The sequence below is a fragment of the Anolis sagrei genome, chromosome 3 (assembly GCF_037176765.1).
Source record: "Anolis sagrei isolate rAnoSag1 chromosome 3, rAnoSag1.mat, whole genome shotgun sequence".
Classification (NCBI taxonomy): domain Eukaryota; kingdom Metazoa; phylum Chordata; class Lepidosauria; order Squamata; family Dactyloidae; genus Anolis; species Anolis sagrei.
In genome coordinates, this window is record NC_090023.1 from 154,296,496 (window position 1) to 154,314,837 (window position 18,342).

The 18,342-nt window shown below is 40.3% G+C and overlaps 1 protein-coding gene across 3 annotated transcripts in view; it reads right to left on the reverse strand.

Annotated features, from left to right (window-relative positions):
• Positions 1 to 986: 986 nt before the first annotated feature.
• The window catches only part of RASGEF1A (RasGEF domain family member 1A), a 376,938-nt gene continuing 359,582 nt past the window's right edge, over positions 987 to 18,342 (reverse strand). For all 3 annotated transcript variants that reach the window (XM_060769048.2, XM_060769047.2, XM_060769049.2), the window contains 6 exons: positions 15,725 to 15,827; positions 15,037 to 15,116; positions 12,240 to 12,431; positions 9,176 to 9,299; positions 8,670 to 8,742; positions 987 to 4,307 (listed from right to left, as the gene is read on the reverse strand). In XM_060769048.2, the coding sequence (XP_060625031.1) occupies positions 4,283 to 4,307; positions 8,670 to 8,742; positions 9,176 to 9,299; positions 12,240 to 12,431; positions 15,037 to 15,116; positions 15,725 to 15,827 (597 nt within the window). In that variant the 3' untranslated portion in view covers positions 987 to 4,282. The remainder of the gene's footprint in view (positions 4,308 to 8,669; positions 8,743 to 9,175; positions 9,300 to 12,239; positions 12,432 to 15,036; positions 15,117 to 15,724; positions 15,828 to 18,342) is intronic.

Below are 18,342 nucleotides of genomic sequence, written 5' to 3' on the forward strand. Positions count from 1 at the left end.
GCAGCAATTCAACTCTGAATAACGAAATACAGATGTTGAAGGAATGTATCAAACCAAAGGAAAAGAAAATAGTAACAGAAAAACATGAAGAAATGGCACTTTTTCAAGTAAATACTAGAACCAATGGACCACTGGAGTGCACATTCATGTAAAAGCTTTTTTTCTGCTTAAATATGCATACACAAAAATGTTTCAGAATTGCATTTCAAATATATACCTCTGAAAGTTAAAGCATCCCTTTGTAAATTTTAAATACATTAACAAAGCTGATATACAATCCCTTTCATAGTGTTTGACAACATTGCTAGCTAGGACATCTCGGAAAAGTGCAAAAAAACCCTACTGTAATAATACAGTATAAATATTCTCTTTACTCCAGGGCTGAAAATCAATACTTCAGCGTGGGAAAGACTAGCAGCAAGTCACAAATAAACAAAGCCACTAATTCTCTGTCACTGTGGGGTTGTCCTCTTGTATGCATTAATTTCATTTCCATGTTTAAAACTCATTTGTGTTGATTTGTTCCCTGAACCATTTTAGTATAAATAGAAAAATGCTTTGGCAAAGCAGATTGGTTGTAAAATGGATTGTATTAATTAGAAATCAAGGGAAAGCTGGACATGAAAAAGCTTTTCATATATTGATTTTAAACGTGGAATTGCAGGTATCTAAATGTATTCATGGTCCAATGTGAGGTCTCGTTTTAATTGTCTGAGAAAATTAATAGGTGTTTAGGAAATGTTTAGCTACCAATTATTCTAAAGATTGTATTGATGGTAGTAATCATGGTAAGGTTTTGTCTCTGGATTTAAGAAACAACAGAAGCTGGATAGAAACAGTTGAGTTAATGTATTGTCGAAGGCTTTCATGGCCGGAATCACTGGATTGTTGTAGGTTTTTTTGGGCTATATGGCTATGGTCTAGAGGCATTTTCTCCTGACGTTTCGCCTGCATCTATGGCAAGCATCCTCAGAGGTAGTGAGGTCTCACTACCTCTGAGGATGCTTGCCATAGATGCAGGCAAAACGTCAGGAGATAATGCCTCTAGAACATGGCCATATAGCCCGGAAAAACCTACAACAACCCAGTTGAGTTAATTTTTAAAGAAAAGTAAAAACCTGAAACCAAACGAAGAAGTGAATTAATATGGCTAAGTGCACACAAAGTAAAAAAAATGGCTTGCTCATTGAATTCAGAATATGTTTCTAATTGTGGTCTTTAGAGATTGTTCCAACATCTTATTTGACTTGGCCAAGTATTTTAAAGAGAGCTTTATTGAACATCAGGCCCTTCAATTCTATAGAGTGTGCATTTTTTATTTTAACTAGGTGGCTCTATGAATATGGGCTGAGACACTTGCACATATTAAAAATCACTGGAAAACTGACAGTCTTATTCACATTTCCTGACTAGAAGCAGTTCACGCAAAAATATTACTTAATTTATGAACCATTTAATCCCAATCACCTTTTTTTGGCAGGATCAACATTTCAGTAAGCGTTCGACATTGAAAGGTGAGTTCATATTAAATTATTTGGAACTGCAATAATTTATTCAGCCTGATTGAGGAAATTGCTCTTACAAACTATCATATGAACACTTTTCCATGAGTGATAGTCAATTTGCTTATGAATGGAAGTCAAGCAAAGAGCCAGAAAACTCTCTCCAAACACGGCACTGTATGAAAGGTTAACCATCATCACCAAACTCACCTAAATTCAAGAAAACCCTTTTCAAAACTGCCTACTGTTGTGACATTGCAGATGGCATCCACCAGCTGATTTCAGTTAGCCAAAGGAGAATATGTTGATTGGTTCGTCCTTTACTGAAATTGTGACAGTTGTACACCTTGTTCCACTCTCAATTAAAATCCCTGATAAACAAAATATAAACGTAAACTAGAGTCCTACGAACTAGTCAAACTGCACTGCGGGGTTGGGGAGAAGAAAGACCTGCCAACTGCTCCATTTTACCTTGTCAAACCATGTAACAAAAATAAGTTTGGCTGCACCATTCTTGATAGAGAGACAGGTATACTCTAGTTCACATGCCATGTATTCCAGTTTATTTACAAAGCTGTAGCTGGTTAATAAAAACATCCATATTTTTATTTTGTTTGCTTCCAACTCAAGAGTTGAAGAAGAAGGTATACTACATAATTTTATTACCTTGTAAGGCACTATCTTCTGATGTAAGAGGGGAGCAGTCTTGCTGCTACAGTGATTTAAGGCCAGGCTAAAGGAGACCAAGGATCTTTGTGCTGAACTGGGGGCAACCAGATTGTTTTGTTGCAATGGAGGGTCTGTTTCTATGCAACTGACAAAAGGAAATAGTGAAATATGACCTGTCCTAAACCTCTTGGGCTGGCACGTAGAGGAATAAGGTGTTTGAATTTTCCCTATTAAAATAAACACACTGGCTTGAAGCTGAAGCCACCTATAACCCAATAAGGCCTTTTCAGAAAGTGGTCATGGGCTGGATCTTTAATTGTATCAGATAGACTAGGGAAAACCACTGAGAATATCTCTTGTGTGCATTTGCTTCATTCAATGCATCTTATGCTCAATTTACAATTCCAAAGAACAGGATGTTACACACTCGCACAATGTTCGTAAACCTGGGTTTCTAAGGTTTTTGGAGGGATCATATGCAGCAATGAAGAGGGTGAGAGGAGAAATCTCTTTCAGGTAACCTACCTGTCGGATCCAAGCCTGTGCCCACAGAAAATTGGAAAACTGGCGGGAAAGATTTGTCTTAGGAGTCTTTCACACTATGCAAATACATCCTCACAGTTCCTCTTTAACTGCCATGTTTGTATTTTATATAATTTTGTGATTTATAATTTGTTGGAGCCGTGGTGGCGCAATGGGTGTAAACCCTTGTGCCAGCTAAACTGTTGACCTGAAGGTCAGCGGTTCAAATCCACGAGACAGGGTGAGCTTCCACCTGTCAGCTCCAGCTTCCCATGTGGGGACATGAGAGAAGCCTCCTACAGGATGGTAAAACATCCAGATGTCCCCTGGGCAACATCCTTGCAGACAGCCAATTCTCTCACACCAGAAGTGATTTGCAGTTTCTCAAGTTGCTTCTGACACACACAAAAAATGTTGAGGCCCTAAAGCTCTCCAAGATTTCTAGTAATGCTCCGTAAGCAAATCTTAAGATTCTATAAGATTGAACAATGGCAGTTAAAGGGGATCATAGTGCTACAGCTGTATAGTGTGAAAGGACCTTTAGTCTTCTCCATAGGCTGCTTTTTTCCTCATTAAGTGTATATTCAAATATGCAACAAATGCCAGCCTTTACGCTCTACACTGGAACAGTCCAGGGAAAGCTATACTGCTGAAATTTTCCAACTGTCTCAAGTGACCCTTAGAAGAGTTTTTTTCTTTCTTTTAAGAGCTCAAAACAAGTCAGAGAGGCAAGGAATGCAGCATCCAAAAGAGAGGTGGGGTGCCCAGAACAATGAGAATAAAATCCAGAACAAGAGCAAATGAAAAATACAGTACTTTGAAACAAAAAAAGAGCAAACCGGCAGTACCTTGACACCTAATATTCCATGATATGAACTCTCATAGGCAAACACCTCGTCCTTTAGATGCAACAAAGGAATAATGAGATGTGACTAAGAAGTTGATTTCATTCCTTGTTTTGTTGTTATAAGAATGAAAGAACAGGAGAAGCAATATCAGGTGATCCAAACGGGATTGTATGTTGACAGGTACTCCATGTTCCAGTGTCAGTGTAGTGGTTCAGTGAAGCCAAGCGCTGCTCATGCTGCAAACTGTTATTGTATTTCTGTAGGACTTTGAAAACCTTGGTTTTTTTTCAAATGTGTCAGTCCCACATGATGGAAATCGTATTCATAAAGTGTTGGGCGGATCAAGGCATGGTGGCGCACTGAACCGGTCTTGTGTTGAGTCCATCTGAGAGTATTCATGTATTCGGTGGAAGTAATCAAACATGAAAATAAAGATCTGGATGCCATTACAATAAGACATCACCATAAGTCCACTCCCCCACAGTCCATTTCATCTCTGAGAACAGGGTCCTGCCCTTGATTTCTTAGTTTTTTTTAAAAAAAACCAACAATATCCTTCATTTTAAGTGCCTTAAGGTTGATGTGGAAAAGTTTGCACATTTTTTCTCTTGTAATTCATAAAAGGTATTGTATATACAAAACAGGCCCCAACCAGTGAGGCCTTTCTCAAACCATGTAATTCATGATTTAAAAGCAATGTTCGTAGTGTGTGCTTTAGAATTTGCAGCAATGTTGAACTCTTCAGGCTCTGTTGAGGAGAGTTGTCCTGAAAATAAAAAAGATAGATGATCAGACCAGCAAAGAACCTTAAACCACGGGCCTCAAACTACTGTCTGCCCGCTGGATATTTATTTATTTATTTATTTCGTGTGCTTCTACCCCACCCTTCTCAGCCCCCGAGGGGGGACTCAGGGCGGCTTACAAAAGGCACAATTCGATGCCTACACAATAATACATAACATATAAGACAGTAATTAAACCAGTTATAACAGTTAAAAACAATCATTATATATCACAGTCAATAAACCAATCTCATATTCAGCGTTCGCTAACTCAGAGTCCATAACTTCTTTCCACATTGTCTACTCTTATCGGTCGTCGTAGTCCTTTGTTTATCTGCCAGATTGCCCAAACGCCTGGTCCCAAATCCATGTTTTTAATTTCTTTCTAGAGGAAAGGAGGGATGTCGCTGATATAATTTCCCCGGGGAGCGAATTCCATAGGTGAGGGGCCACCACCGAGAAGGCCCTGCTCCTCGTCCCTGCCAATATCACTTGTGATAGAGGGGGGGACAAGAGCAGGGCCTCCCCGGAAGATCTTAAACTCCAAGGTGGGACGTAGAAGGAGATCCGTTCGGATAGATACGCTGGATATGGCCTGCCAAGGTCTTTCACCACCCGCCACCCAATTGCACTAGCCTTCCTTTTTCGCCCTTTGCTCACTCAAGCCTTCCTCCTTCCCCCATTCACCTAAGCTTTCCTCCTTTGCCCCTCACTCACCCAAGCCTTTGTCCCTGCTCTCACACACCTAAGTCTTCCTCCTTCACCCCTTTCTCACTCAAGCTTTATTCCTTCCCTCACTTGCCCAAGCTTTCCTCTTTCGCACTTTGCTCATCAAGCCTTCCTCCTTCACCCCTCGCTCACCCAAGCCTTGGACACTCAAGTCTTCCTCCGCCCCTCACTCACCTATGCCTTCCTCTTTCACCCTTTGCTCACTCAAGCCTTCATCTTTTGCCCCTTGCTCACCCAAGCTTTCTTCCTTTACACACTCAAGCCTTCCTCCTTTGCCCCTCATTCACTCAAGCCTTCGTCCCTGCCCTCACTCACCTAAGTCTTCCTTCATCCCTTGCTCACCTGAGCCTTCCTCCTTCTCTCACTAGCCCAAGCCTTCCTCTTTCGCCCTTTGCTCACTCAAGCCTTCATTTTTTGCCCCTCGCTCACCCAAGCTTTCTTCCTTTACACACTCAAGCCTTCCTCCTTTGCCCCTCACTCACTCAAGCCTTCGTCCCTGCCCTCACTCATCTAAGTCTTCCTCCTTCGTCCCTTGCTCACCTGAGCCTTCCTCCTTCTCTCACTTGCCCAAGCCTTCCTCTTTCGCCCTTTGCTCACTTAAGCCCTCCTCCTTTGCCCCTCACTCACCCAAGCCTTCCCCTTTCGCCCCTTGCCTATCCAAGTCTTTCTTCTTGCCCTTGCTCACCCAAACTTTCCTCCTTCTTTTGCCCCTCACCTGCCCAAGTCTTCCTCCCTGCCTTCGCTCACTCAAGCCTTCCCTCTCTTTTTCATAGGTCTGGTATCTCACCAAAGTACAATTCCCAGGATTCCATAGCATTGAACAATGGCAGTTCAAGTGGTGTCAAAACTGTATTAAGTCTACAATGTATATGCACCATTTTGATTCCACCCCAGTGCTGTTTACTGATTTGTTGCGTATGTGTATGTGTGTGAGCCTTCAAGTTGCCTGTTAACTTATGAGGAGCCCATGAATTTCATAGGATTTTCTTAGGCAAGGAATACGCAGGTGTTTTTGACAGTTTTTCCTTCTGTAATTTTGCCAGCATCACCTGGTATTCACTGCCAGACTTTGGAAACTGGCTATCACGGATTATTTCACATCTAGTTGGAATATTGATATGTTCCTAAATATGCATGAAGCCTTGAGAGACGGGAAATAATTTTAACCACACTAAGTTTCTGGTTTCTTGCCCTCAAATTAACTGATAATGGGGTGCTTTCAAAAATAAAATCACAAAAAACAATACTTTATGGTCTCCTCGAACTGTTACCTGTAAAAAGGCACAAGGCAGCTATTTTTTCTGCCCCAATTTAGTAGATTTTGTTGAAAGAAAGCAGATGGAAGAAGTCAGGAGGCATGGGAGAATTATAAAATGGAAAGCATAGTGAGATAGGCCTGTCACCAGCCAAATGGACATTAAAGTCTATGTTAGCATAATTCTCTTGTAAACTGAGTTTGGATTTGGCCTGTATACAGTATGATCCTGAGTGCTGGCTTATCCAGAGCTGTTCTACTGTGCTTCACATTTCATATTATGCATGAAACAAAATGAGTTTAAAGTGAAAATGCAGGATATTGTGATGATAGGACACTAATATTTCCTATTACAGTGAAAAGAAAACAACTTCACAATACACTCCAATTAAAAACACAAAACACCAAACAATCCTTGCATTAAAAAAGAGATAGAAAAATGAGAGGGGGTGGGGATAGAAAAATAGGATTGTTTTTAATGTCTTTTTATATCCAACATTGCTAGATTTTGTACAAATTGCGGTAAATCATAAGATCTGCAATAGTTAACTGTGCAAGTCTTTTCATTACTCTTTTACTCAGCCATCCCTTGTCTGTTTTATTTATGGCTGTGTTTAGCTCTCTGCTTCACAAGTAGAAAAAGCCATTTTTTATGGCTGCCTTGTCAAGAAAAACAAGGGCAGCTTTTCTCATCCTTTTGCAAGAGGTGTGAACTCTCATGAAGGCTGGACATCTCTTGGCAGACAGTTCCAAAGTGTCAAAACACTTCTCATATCAAAAATGAAGAGGTTCTGTGAACAATCATCGCACCTCCAGCTCTTTACCTGCTGCTTTGCTTTTCTAGTTGCAGGGTTTTAATAGAAAGGAACCTTCAAAAAAACCCAAAGGTGTCCTCCATCATGCTGAAACCATGCAATTTACCTCCCTGTCCTATTGTGGATGTCGAACATTGTTGAGATGGCAAAATTCTGGACTGCACCACTCCAGAGTGCATTTTAAAAATGTTCCCGTCTACTAAAAATGCATCAACGAATATGTAATCTATCCTACATCCTATAAGATTCCCCACCTTATTTTGACCAGGGACCACTCTCCAACATTAATACCAAAAGGGTTATGAATCCATTTTTGGTCAACTAGATTTGATTTGGTTATTTGGGGTGCTGATTCAGAAAATTGCATTGGGTAGACCACATCAGCTCTAGTTTATGATACAGAACATATGCTATCCAGTAGTCGCCATCTGCTTGCACAAGGAAAACCATATTTAATAATTGAGAGATGATGTGGTCTATCCAGTTCAATTCTCTGAATCAGCATTTATTATATATTTATTTACAGTATTTATATTCCACCCTTCTCACCCCGTAGGGAACTCAGGGCGGATTACAATGTACACATATATGGCAAACATTCAATGCCAAAGACACACAATAGATATAGATAGTCAGAGGCTATTTAACTTTTTCTGGCCACCAGGGGAGCTTTCGCTTTCATAGTCCATCTGCAACACTGATGACGTACTTCCGCATTCCCCGCATGCTTTTTGCTGGAGTGCTTTGCTGGAGTCTTTTTTATGGCCTCTTAAATTTTGTTAAATTACCCTCCCCACACATAGGTGGTACCTAATTTTCCTACTTGACAGATGCAACTGTGTTTTGGGTTGCAAAGGTTGACAACAAGCTACACAATTGGTCGGAAGCTCACTCCGACCCGGGCTGGCTTTGAACTCATGACCTTGTGGTCAGAAGTGATCTTAATGCAGCGGACACTCAGCTGCGCCACAGTCCCGGTGCACCAGCACCCCAAATAACCCCAGGAAAGCCCTAAAAACAGACACCAAGGTGCCCCTGCTTCCAGGCACCACATGGAACAGCTCCACTCAGGGGAAGGGAGAAGTAGCAGTCCGGAGGATTGTTGTCGTGCCTTTCATCAGTAGTCAGCCTCTACCCTCCCAACATCCCCATTGCCTTGGTACTATAAGAGAGTTTTGTGAGACCAATTGCTCTCGTTGCAACTGTGTAGTAATAGTGAGGCTGCGGACCATATTTTAGTTCTTGGGGACCACTGGTGGTCCATGGATGCCTGTTGGGAACCACCACTATAAGGCAATGTAATAAATCAGTGACTGAGAAGTATTTCTTTGGCTTGGATTTTATTTCTAGCTGGAGTATATCTAAGCAGATTTCATGAGACAAGCATTACCAAACCCTTAAGACACTTTCAAGAGATGGCAAACTTTAATACTCCTCTACCTTGCTCAATGTATCTGTGGATCCATGTATTGTATTTTGAAAGCTCAGGTGTGTTTGTGTATGTGTGATAGCTCTCCCTATGAAAGGAACCAAGAGGGGTTTATTACCTCAGTGTTTTCCAGCTGTCTTTCTCCATATGATTTTCAGGGCCCTCACTTTCAAATGATGCAATAAACAAAGCTAAAAGAGGGAAGGGAAGGGGATTGATTAGTACATATGACATATTTCATATATTTTCTACAATGATGAGATCAAAACATGTAATTTTAACAAATGTGAAGTAAAAATACATTTTTGACTGTGATTTCCACATTTTTTCATAGATAACTACCCCCTTTGATCCCATTGTTATTACACTGCAATGGTTCTTGCCGACAGCTGATTCACAAATATATATAATTAGGTTTGTTATTCCAGCAACAGAAAGCATAATCTTCTAGAAGCCTGGAATACAAGGTAGATTTTATTTATTTATGTTGATGGCAATGTAAATTATACCTTTCCTCTTCATTCCATCTAAAACCTGTAATGTCCAGAGGTAACAAACAGTGTGAAAGACACAAAGAGGCTGTATGGGCATAAATTTATTTTGTTTGAATAGTTAAAACCTTACCTTCTTCACTATAAATAGGTGCTGTGAGCAGATAGCTCTGAATTTTCCTGTCTTTCTCAAAAGGACATTCAACCTGCTTCCACGTGATAAAGTCATGGATTTGCCTTGAAATTTCCCAGAATTTCTGCATGAGAAAAATAAAAGCAATTAGAACACTACTAGTAGGGCTTGGGACTTTGTTTTTTAAAAATTAATTCATCGTTTATCTTTAAAAAGGTTATACTGCCATTGTTGTTTAGTAAGTATTGTCTTTGAAAAGGTATTATTGCCACTGTTGTTTGTCCTTAATTACTCTCTAGTTTTTAAATTATTTTAAACCTTTATAATTGCCAAAGAGTACTGAATCTCTTAAAATGATCCCAAACAATATTTAATGAGAGATCAATGAATGTTATTCATGACAATTTCAGGTATAGTCATCAGGCTTAGCAGGGAGCAGAGCTTAGCAGTGGGTTAAACTGCTAAGCTGCAGAAAATCTTGATTGAATGTTGGTAGTTCAAGCCTAGGTCGGGGGTGAGGGCCTGCCGCCAGCCTCATCTTCTGCTCACCCAGCAGATAGAAAACAAATATGTGAGTAGATAAATAATACCACTTTAAACAGGGAGGTAATAAAAGGCAGGTGCCTTTTATTACCTCTCCGTTTAAAGACATGCCGGCGATTTCATCGGGAGAATATCTATGGATGACAAAGCTCCTCGGCATGGAAGATGGAACAACAGCAGTGCCCTATGGTCAGAGTCAAGCACAGCCTCCAGATGCCGGAAATGGAAAAAGATGGGAAAACCTTTACCCGTTTATGTATTGTTAATTCTATAACGGCATTGAATGTTTGCCATGGATGTGTGCTGAGTCCCCTCAGGGAGAAAGGGTGGAATAAAAATAAAGTATATTATTATTATTATTATTATTATTAGGAGCCCCTGGTGATGCAATGGGTTAAAACCTAGTGCTGGCAGGACTGCTGACTGATAGGTCAGCAGTTCTAATCTAGGGAGAGTGGTTGAGCTCCCTCCATCAGCTCCAGGTCCCCATGCGGGGACATAAGAGAAGCCCCCCACAAGGATGGTAAAACATCACACATCCAGGCATCCCCTGGGCAATGTCCTTGCAGACAGCCAATTCTCTCACACCAGAAGTGACTTGCAGTCACTCCTGACATAAAAAAAAAACATCAGCATCATCGCTACACTCTTCATTCCCATCCACTCTGTTCAAGAAATAATGCATTACAAGCAACAGTTACTTGTGACATCTTACCTTGGTCACAACTCAGATTAGAATACCTTGGGGGAGGACATGGGAGAACTAGTGGTATTATGATGCAACCAGCACGTCATGGCAATGCTGATTGAATAAACCATGGCATAAGGTTGGGCATGCAGTCACCTCGGTTAGTACAACTGCAGAAGTCTTGTCTTAAGCTGCTGGAAAAATGAAAATCCTCACAGCCATATGTTTTGTTCTCCAGTGGAAATTGGAGACTTCTAGATCAATAGGTTGGTGAATTACCTACAAAGCCCTGAACGGTTTGGGACCACCCTACCTGCGTGACTGCATCGCTGTCTACGAACCCACACGCTCACTCCAGTCATCTGGAGAGGCCCTGCTCGTGATCCCGCCCGCGTCACAAGCGCGCTTGGTGGGGACGCGAGACGGGGCCTTCTTCGTGGTGGCCCCCTGCCTCTGGAACGCCCTCCCGAAAGATCTCAGACAAGCCCCTACACTGGCAGTCTTCAGAAAGAATTTGAAAACCTGGCTGTTCCAATGTGCCTTTTCAGATTAGGAATCTCCCACTACCAAATCCCAGAAGCACTTTAGTACCAAATCACCGCACACTGCACACCGCACTTATATCATAATCCCACACCCCTCCGATACATCAGCACTTTTAACCTTGTACCCCCTACTCCGGCCGACTCAGTTTTAATAATGTCTTGTCGTATTGCTATTGTTATTGTTTTTCTGCTTAACTGTTTTTATTTGCTAGATATTGTATTATTGTATTGTGTTGGGCTTCGGCCTATTGTGAGCCGCATCGAATCCTTCGGGAGATGCTTGCGGGGTACAAATAAAGTTATAATAATATAATAATAATAATAATTGGTGAATCTCTTTTGGGTTAGTCTGAACTTTAAAGGAACTATCCAAGGTTCTGACCCCTGTACCCAAATTAGTGCCAGCATTTTGAATATCTCCTTTAAATTTATTTATTTTTGTATTTAATTATGGCATTTTTACCCTGCCTTTCTCACCCCAGGGGGTGAGAATTCAATTCATTACTTCATTGAAATGGAAGCCATCAGCTACTACTGCAATTCCCCCTCATGGTTCATAAAATTAGCATCACTATAAAATCTTGCCTAGATCATTAGCCTGTTAGCCCAATGTAGTAGCCATAGACTACTAGATATGATTCAGGTTCTAGTCAGATCTGGATTTATTATTGAACTGGCACATTTTATATACCACTGAATTATTTCATAGCCTTTCCGAAGTCTCCAGAAATTTACCTTTCTCTATATTTTATACTACACTGTCCAGCATCAAAATATGCCTGCATTTTATACCCAGATTCAAATTCTTGTCCATTTATGGTTTGGTTTCACCTATGACCATTTTTGGGCAAATTTCCAGGGTCTTAGTATAGAAAATTGGCTACAGTTATCTCCTTCTGATGTAGAATGTGCTGTTTCTGGTCCAAGACAGGTTTCCACTCCTTCGCCACATGCCAACTATGCAGTGCATATTTTTTGTTCACTAAAAGATTGACCAAGTAAAGATTCCAATTTTGTTGCAGCTGGGGTTTTTTTATATTAAAAAAGGGTGTTTATTTCTTTCCTCTAAGACTGAGAAAGAGTAATTTGCCCAAGGTCACATAGTAGGTTTCCATGGCTGACCAGGATTTTGAGCCCTGATCTCCAGAGTCATACTTCCAACATTCAAACCATTAGACCACATTGGACCACAATGAAAAATTTTCACAAACTTAGGTGGCATTCTCCCCCTTAGATTGGAGATTCCCAAATTCTTTTCACACCCATCATATGATTGCGTGCTGATTACCTTAAAGTTAATTTGCCCATTGGGCAAGTGGTTGGTGTGTATTTTGTGCAGAAAGTAGATATCTTTAATGAAAAGGTTGAAAACGGGGATGACTATTTTCTCCCGGCTGCTGTGTGCTGTCAAGGATCTCTGTGCTGCTCCTTGGAGGGCGGTTCGATAATTACAGAAGTTACTGGATGGGTCCATGTGATGCTGTTAGGTCAAAAACAACAACAACGAGAAAAACAATTTCTTATTAGAACTCCCATAAGTACAAATACAGATAGACCCCAAGTTACAAACTTCTGACTTACAAACGACTCACTGTTAAGAACGGGGGTGAGACAACATGAAATGAGAGAAATTTACCCCTCGGGAGTTATCATGGGCAAAAGGTGTCTGAAGCTTTATCATTAGTCTTTGTTTCCACAACAAACCTAATTTTTGAAAATCCAACTATCACAGGAATGGAAAGTGAGGTGAAATCTTTTGAACAGGGGTTAATCTTCCCCTCTGCTAGCCAAACTTATATATATATATATATATATATACACACACACACACACACACACACACACACACACACACACACACATATACACACACATACACACACACACCCCTGGATGTATGTGCATTTTAAAGTATGCTTTAAAATGTGCATTTTACATACAAATTCATCTTAAAGACAAACTTACAGAATCTTATGTGTAATCGCTTCCCTCCTAGATGAACAATGGTATGAAATGGAAGTCCTGATTCAAAGTAACTATTATTGCGATTTGTAGTGATTTAAACTTTAACAACTATTCAGATTATTCAGATCATGAAGGCAAAAGCTGGTGGATATTTTGTGGATGATGGGCTGTTTTGTGTAAATCTCAATCCTGCAATCTAATTCTGGTAATGGTTGGGTACTTTGTGTCTTGATCACCCCATAAACATGACAGATCTTCCAAATAATAAACCTCAGGTGTACTAACAATACACTAAATGTTGATGGTAGAAAGAAGATATGTGTCTGTTGTGCATATTCCTAAGAAACTGTTGACATTCACTTTTACTAAGTGATTTGTTGCCTTTAATGATGCCCTTTCTGTTATGAATTCGCTTGGAAATCATTCCAGTCTGTTTGGAAGTACATAATGCTTCTACAAAGTAGTTCTTGCTTACATCCCCGGGAAAGCAAACTAAGTTTAATGAATGTTAGAGTAATGTTACATGCAGACCTAAGCTAATCTGATCATCAATTGCTCTTACTCCACATGGATGCAATCCCTAAAAATATTACATTTTTTATTTTTTACAATAGTAGTAAAAGGTACGGCTAACTTTTGATGTTGGCAAAGCCATGTAATAAAACTGTTCCTTGTTTCTGTCTTTACCCTAGAACAGTCTGCTTGTATGTTTGCTTTTCATTGGAAGAGTTAATGGTTAACAGGTGATTGTGTTTCATAGTGTGATTTAGTAGAAACATCTCTTATGATGGTCTTTTTATTATGGAATGTTGACTATCTCTCGCCACCAGATGGCAGTCTTCAATTAGAGATGAAGAATAATAAATCCCACATATATCATATGTGCAAGGAAAATATATATATATTTAAAATAGCTCTGTAAGTACACTGAATGCAGAGGCCCTCCTCTCTTTATGGATATTCCAAGTCCTTTCCCTTGAGCTCCACCTCTTATTTTAAAGAGGTTTTTACTCCCAGATATACTGGCAACCTGTAGTATTCTTGCTGTAGTATTCTAGTTCCCATCAGGTCCAAACAGTATTGTCAATGGTCAGGGGTGATGGGAGATCTTGTCTGGAAGGCCTGAGGCTGCATACCCCTGACTTATACAAGTATGAGAACAAAATGTACAGGCTCTATCCTTTCCAGTTGTTCAGTTAGATGAACATATGTGTTTCTGTCTCACAGATCAAGCCAATGAATATAAAAATAACTGGAAGGTCTCCAAACATTTAACTGAATTAAGGTTGCCGAATAAAAAGCTTTGGAAAAACTTGTCTTATTTGTATTTAAAATTTTGCTGTTTCACAAGTACATCTCAATGTGAATTTAGAATTTTGCTGTTTCACAAGTACATTTCGATGTGTACTTTTACTCTCCTCTACTGTTACAATGGTTAGGATCCTGCGTTGTCTTGCTGGGTGTAAAACTCTGCCAAATCCACTTCCTCTTTTTGTCTTACAACAAATATGCATAGTTGTGGTCCTCCCTGACAGCCATTTAGTGACCTGGGCAGGATGTGGGACAACCAAGTAGCAGCCATATCTGTTTCTGTACAACAAAATCCTTATACAAATCATGGGAGTTCTCTGGAGGTCCTGGACAACGATTATTTTCTTGGGCATCTAGCTGCAGAAATTCTCCTTGTCACTACCTGGTTGCTCTCACTGTCTACCAGAAGCTGAGGGACAAACACCACTTCAGAATGGTAAGTTGCTTGCAGTCAGGCAAAAGAATCAACTGACCTTAGAATCATAGATGCTCACCAGGCATGGATCCTCCTTATCTGTGGTCCTAGTCTAAATTCGACCTCAGGATCACAGAGTTCGAAGAGACCACAAGAACCATTCAGTGCAGTTCCTTGTCATGCAGGAACACACAATCAAAGCCCATTGAAAGGACATATGCAAGGCTTGCATGTCTCACCAACAGGATTGTAGCCAGTATCTGAATACTAGTAAACACATTTTCAAGATGTCCTAGACATATACAACCTTCCCAGTTTCAAAAGAAAAGAAACACATTGCACATTGCAGCTGTGAATTTGGCAAAATGCTTTGGCAATGTACAAAAAAACTTACCTCTAAAACATCAAATTTGGCTGTTTTGACTTTGGACCATGTTTTCTTTAACCGTGCCACAGGACTTAGGTTCATACCGGCTGCAATGAGACAATAAAAATGTCAAGCAAGTCCTTTAAAATGGCCCTGAATGTACATGAAGGTGCTGGCACTGCATGAAGTGTCATTCAATTTTTTTACAGGCATTTGTGACACTAGGAGGTGAGTGCAAATGTAATAAGGAGTGCTCATAAGAATATTTAAGTGACTAGATATGAGTAATTTCTTGCCTCTCCTGAATGAATTCCTTTAGGAACTGTAGCCTCTTAAAAGTCAGTTTCTACAGTTCTAGTAATCTCTATGATGCTCATTTTTCACACAGGGCAATACGATTCAAAGTAGTATGGGCCCTGGACCAGTGCTGGTTCCTGAACAAGTTTCCAGGAGTTTCGGCCTGAGGGCTGAGAAGGGCGGTATACAAATATAGTAAATAAATAAACAAATAAATGTGGCCAATGAGCACAAAGATGATCCTGGTCTCTGACATGCTGAAACAAAATTATTACTGGTTTCCCATAAGAGATGAGAAGCCTTGGTATAGATTACTGCATTTATTATCAGAACCTGGATCCACCCAAACACCATTACTCTACCAGCACTGTCACACATGAACATATTGCCCCGTGGCGTCCCACAAAAAAGTACTCACAGATTATGGCCATCATCGAATTAAAGTTCCCAATGTTGAAACACTCTCTGGCCACATCAATAAAAAATTCCACTATTCTTGTTCGCTGTTTTTTCTTCACAACCTGAAATTGAATAAAGATGCCTTAAGTGGGAGAAAACAGGAATAACATCTATACAGTAGGAGTGTTCCATATTATAAAGGCATTCATTTGGTCGTGGGGTGGAACGACTATCAGTGCTTCAATCCCAATATGAGTCTCTTCTTTTTAAAAAAAGCCTTCGGGGTTTTGTGTTGTGATCCCCTTTTTATTAAAAACAGATATGATCTTGGGAGATCACACAAACCCTGCATATTGTGGGTTGCTAGAATTCTGTTGGCTTATATAACACAAGAATTGGAGTATTAGGAAGAGTTTATCAACCAAACAAGAATTTATATCATTTCCTTGTGGTAGCAGGGGGAGTGGAGAAAAGAATGCATGAAGAATGGTTCAAGCAAGCAGAATACCAAGTAGCAGTTAAGAGTATTCTGCTTTTTTAAAAATAGAAAAAAAACCTATATATTCTATCTAGTACTTTGAGAATGAAGAGACTACAGAATGGAAGCAATGTTTGATTATGGCACTGAGGAACTGTAATCCGACTTGTAAAATATTATATTGCACTTCATGAGGGACACTTCCCACCTAGTGATAAAGTATTAAACTGACATCAAATATGTAAGTGAATGAGAATAATCAGCTTAACGACTGACTTATTTCTCCTTAATTAGTGATTGCTGAATTTTAGTTGACTTTATCTGCTTATTACTCTTTTATCTTACAGTTTCCCTGAGGAGCTCAATGTGGTGGAATTCAGTCTTCCAATAATCCTGAGAGGCAAATTATAACAATGTGCCCCCCACCCAGCTTCCAGTATAACAGAGGTAAAGGTAAAGGTTTCCCCTTGACATTAAGTCTAGTCGCATCTGGCTCTGGGGGTTGGTGCTCATCGCCATTTCTAAGCCGAAGAGCTGGCGTTGGCTGTAGACATCTCCTAGGTCATATGGCTGCATGGAGCGCTGTTACCTTCCCGCCAAAGTGGTCCCTATTGATCTACTCACATTTGCATGTTTTCAAAATACAAGGTTGGCAGAAGCTGGAGCTAACAATGGGAGCTCACCCCATCACATGGATCTGAACTGCCAACCTTCCAGTCAGCAAGTTCTGCAGCTTAGCTGTTTATTTATTTATCTATTATTTATTTACCTTATTTATATCCCGCCTTTTTCTACCCCTTTCTCAAGGTGGCTTACAATTGCACCTCCATGATGGCTTAACCCACAGTCCTCAAATTAAACTAGGAGTTGTATTGTCGAAGGCTTTCATGGCTGGAATCACTGGGTTGTTGTAGGTTTTTTCGGGCTATATGGCCATGTTCTAGAGGCATTGTCTCCTGACGTTTCGCCTGCATCTATGGCAAGCATCCTCAGAGGTAGTGAGGTCTCACTACCTCTGAGGATGCTTGCCATAGATGCAGGCGAAACGTCAGGAGATAATGCCTCTAGAGCAGTGGTTCTCAACCTGGGGTCCCCAGATGTTTTTGGCCTACAACTCCCAGAAATCCCAGCCAGTTTACCAGCTGTTAGGATTTCTGGGAGTTGAAGGCCAAAAACATCTGGGGACCCCAGGTTGAGAACCACTGCTCTAGAACATGGCCATATAGCCCGAAAAAACCTACAACAATCCAAACTAGGAGTTTTTCCTGATCAAGTGATTTGAATTCAGAAAATTTCCCACATATTTCATCGCTGGAAATCTAACACTATCCATTACACCTCAAATTTGATTCTCCAAAATATCCAGTTAGCACACACACTCATGACTGCAACAGGATAGCTTTGCACTTAAATGGGACTTCTCCTATGGAAAAGGTCTGAAAGTGCCTCGATATCTCTGACTCTATCTCCTGCTTCATTTTCACAGTTTGTTGCCCACATAGTAGGAATTACCTTTTGTACTTTGAGGAATGGTTTATTTACATGACGGGTTGCTGAGTTGCAGTTTTGCCTATGCTGTTTGTAATTAGCTTCTGGGAATGAATGTGTTTGTTATACTTGTCAAGTTACTATTCACTGCCCTTGTTGATCGTGGATCAATGCTTCCTATGCACATTATTTTCTCCAGTTGTGTTTCTAAGAGTTTCATCTTCTGCAGAACCTTCTGTAGGCAAAAAAAGGCTCTCCTTGGTGTGCCAGATTTTATATTTAAGGCGCTCATTTGGCAGACAGAGCATTTAAAAGTATAATTGCCTACCTGGGGTCTAAGAGATATTATCTAGGGAGGAGTCTACCACATAATTCTGCTACATAACGATTATCTTTTAACACATTCTGTTTATCACTGCAGACTTCCTCTATGGAATTATATGAAAGTTCACCTTTTGGCATAAATTTCCATCTTTGTGTTTCTATTTGGACATGAGCTAAAAGTCATAGGTCTATTTGTGACCAATTGTGCACAGAGAAGACACTTCTTTTGATGCAACTGTCAATATTCCTTGTATTACATGTTCACACTCTCTATGGGACTTGCAAGATGAAAACGTTGATCATGGGAAGCTTGCCTAGACATCAACTTGCATATGCATGTTTTTTTT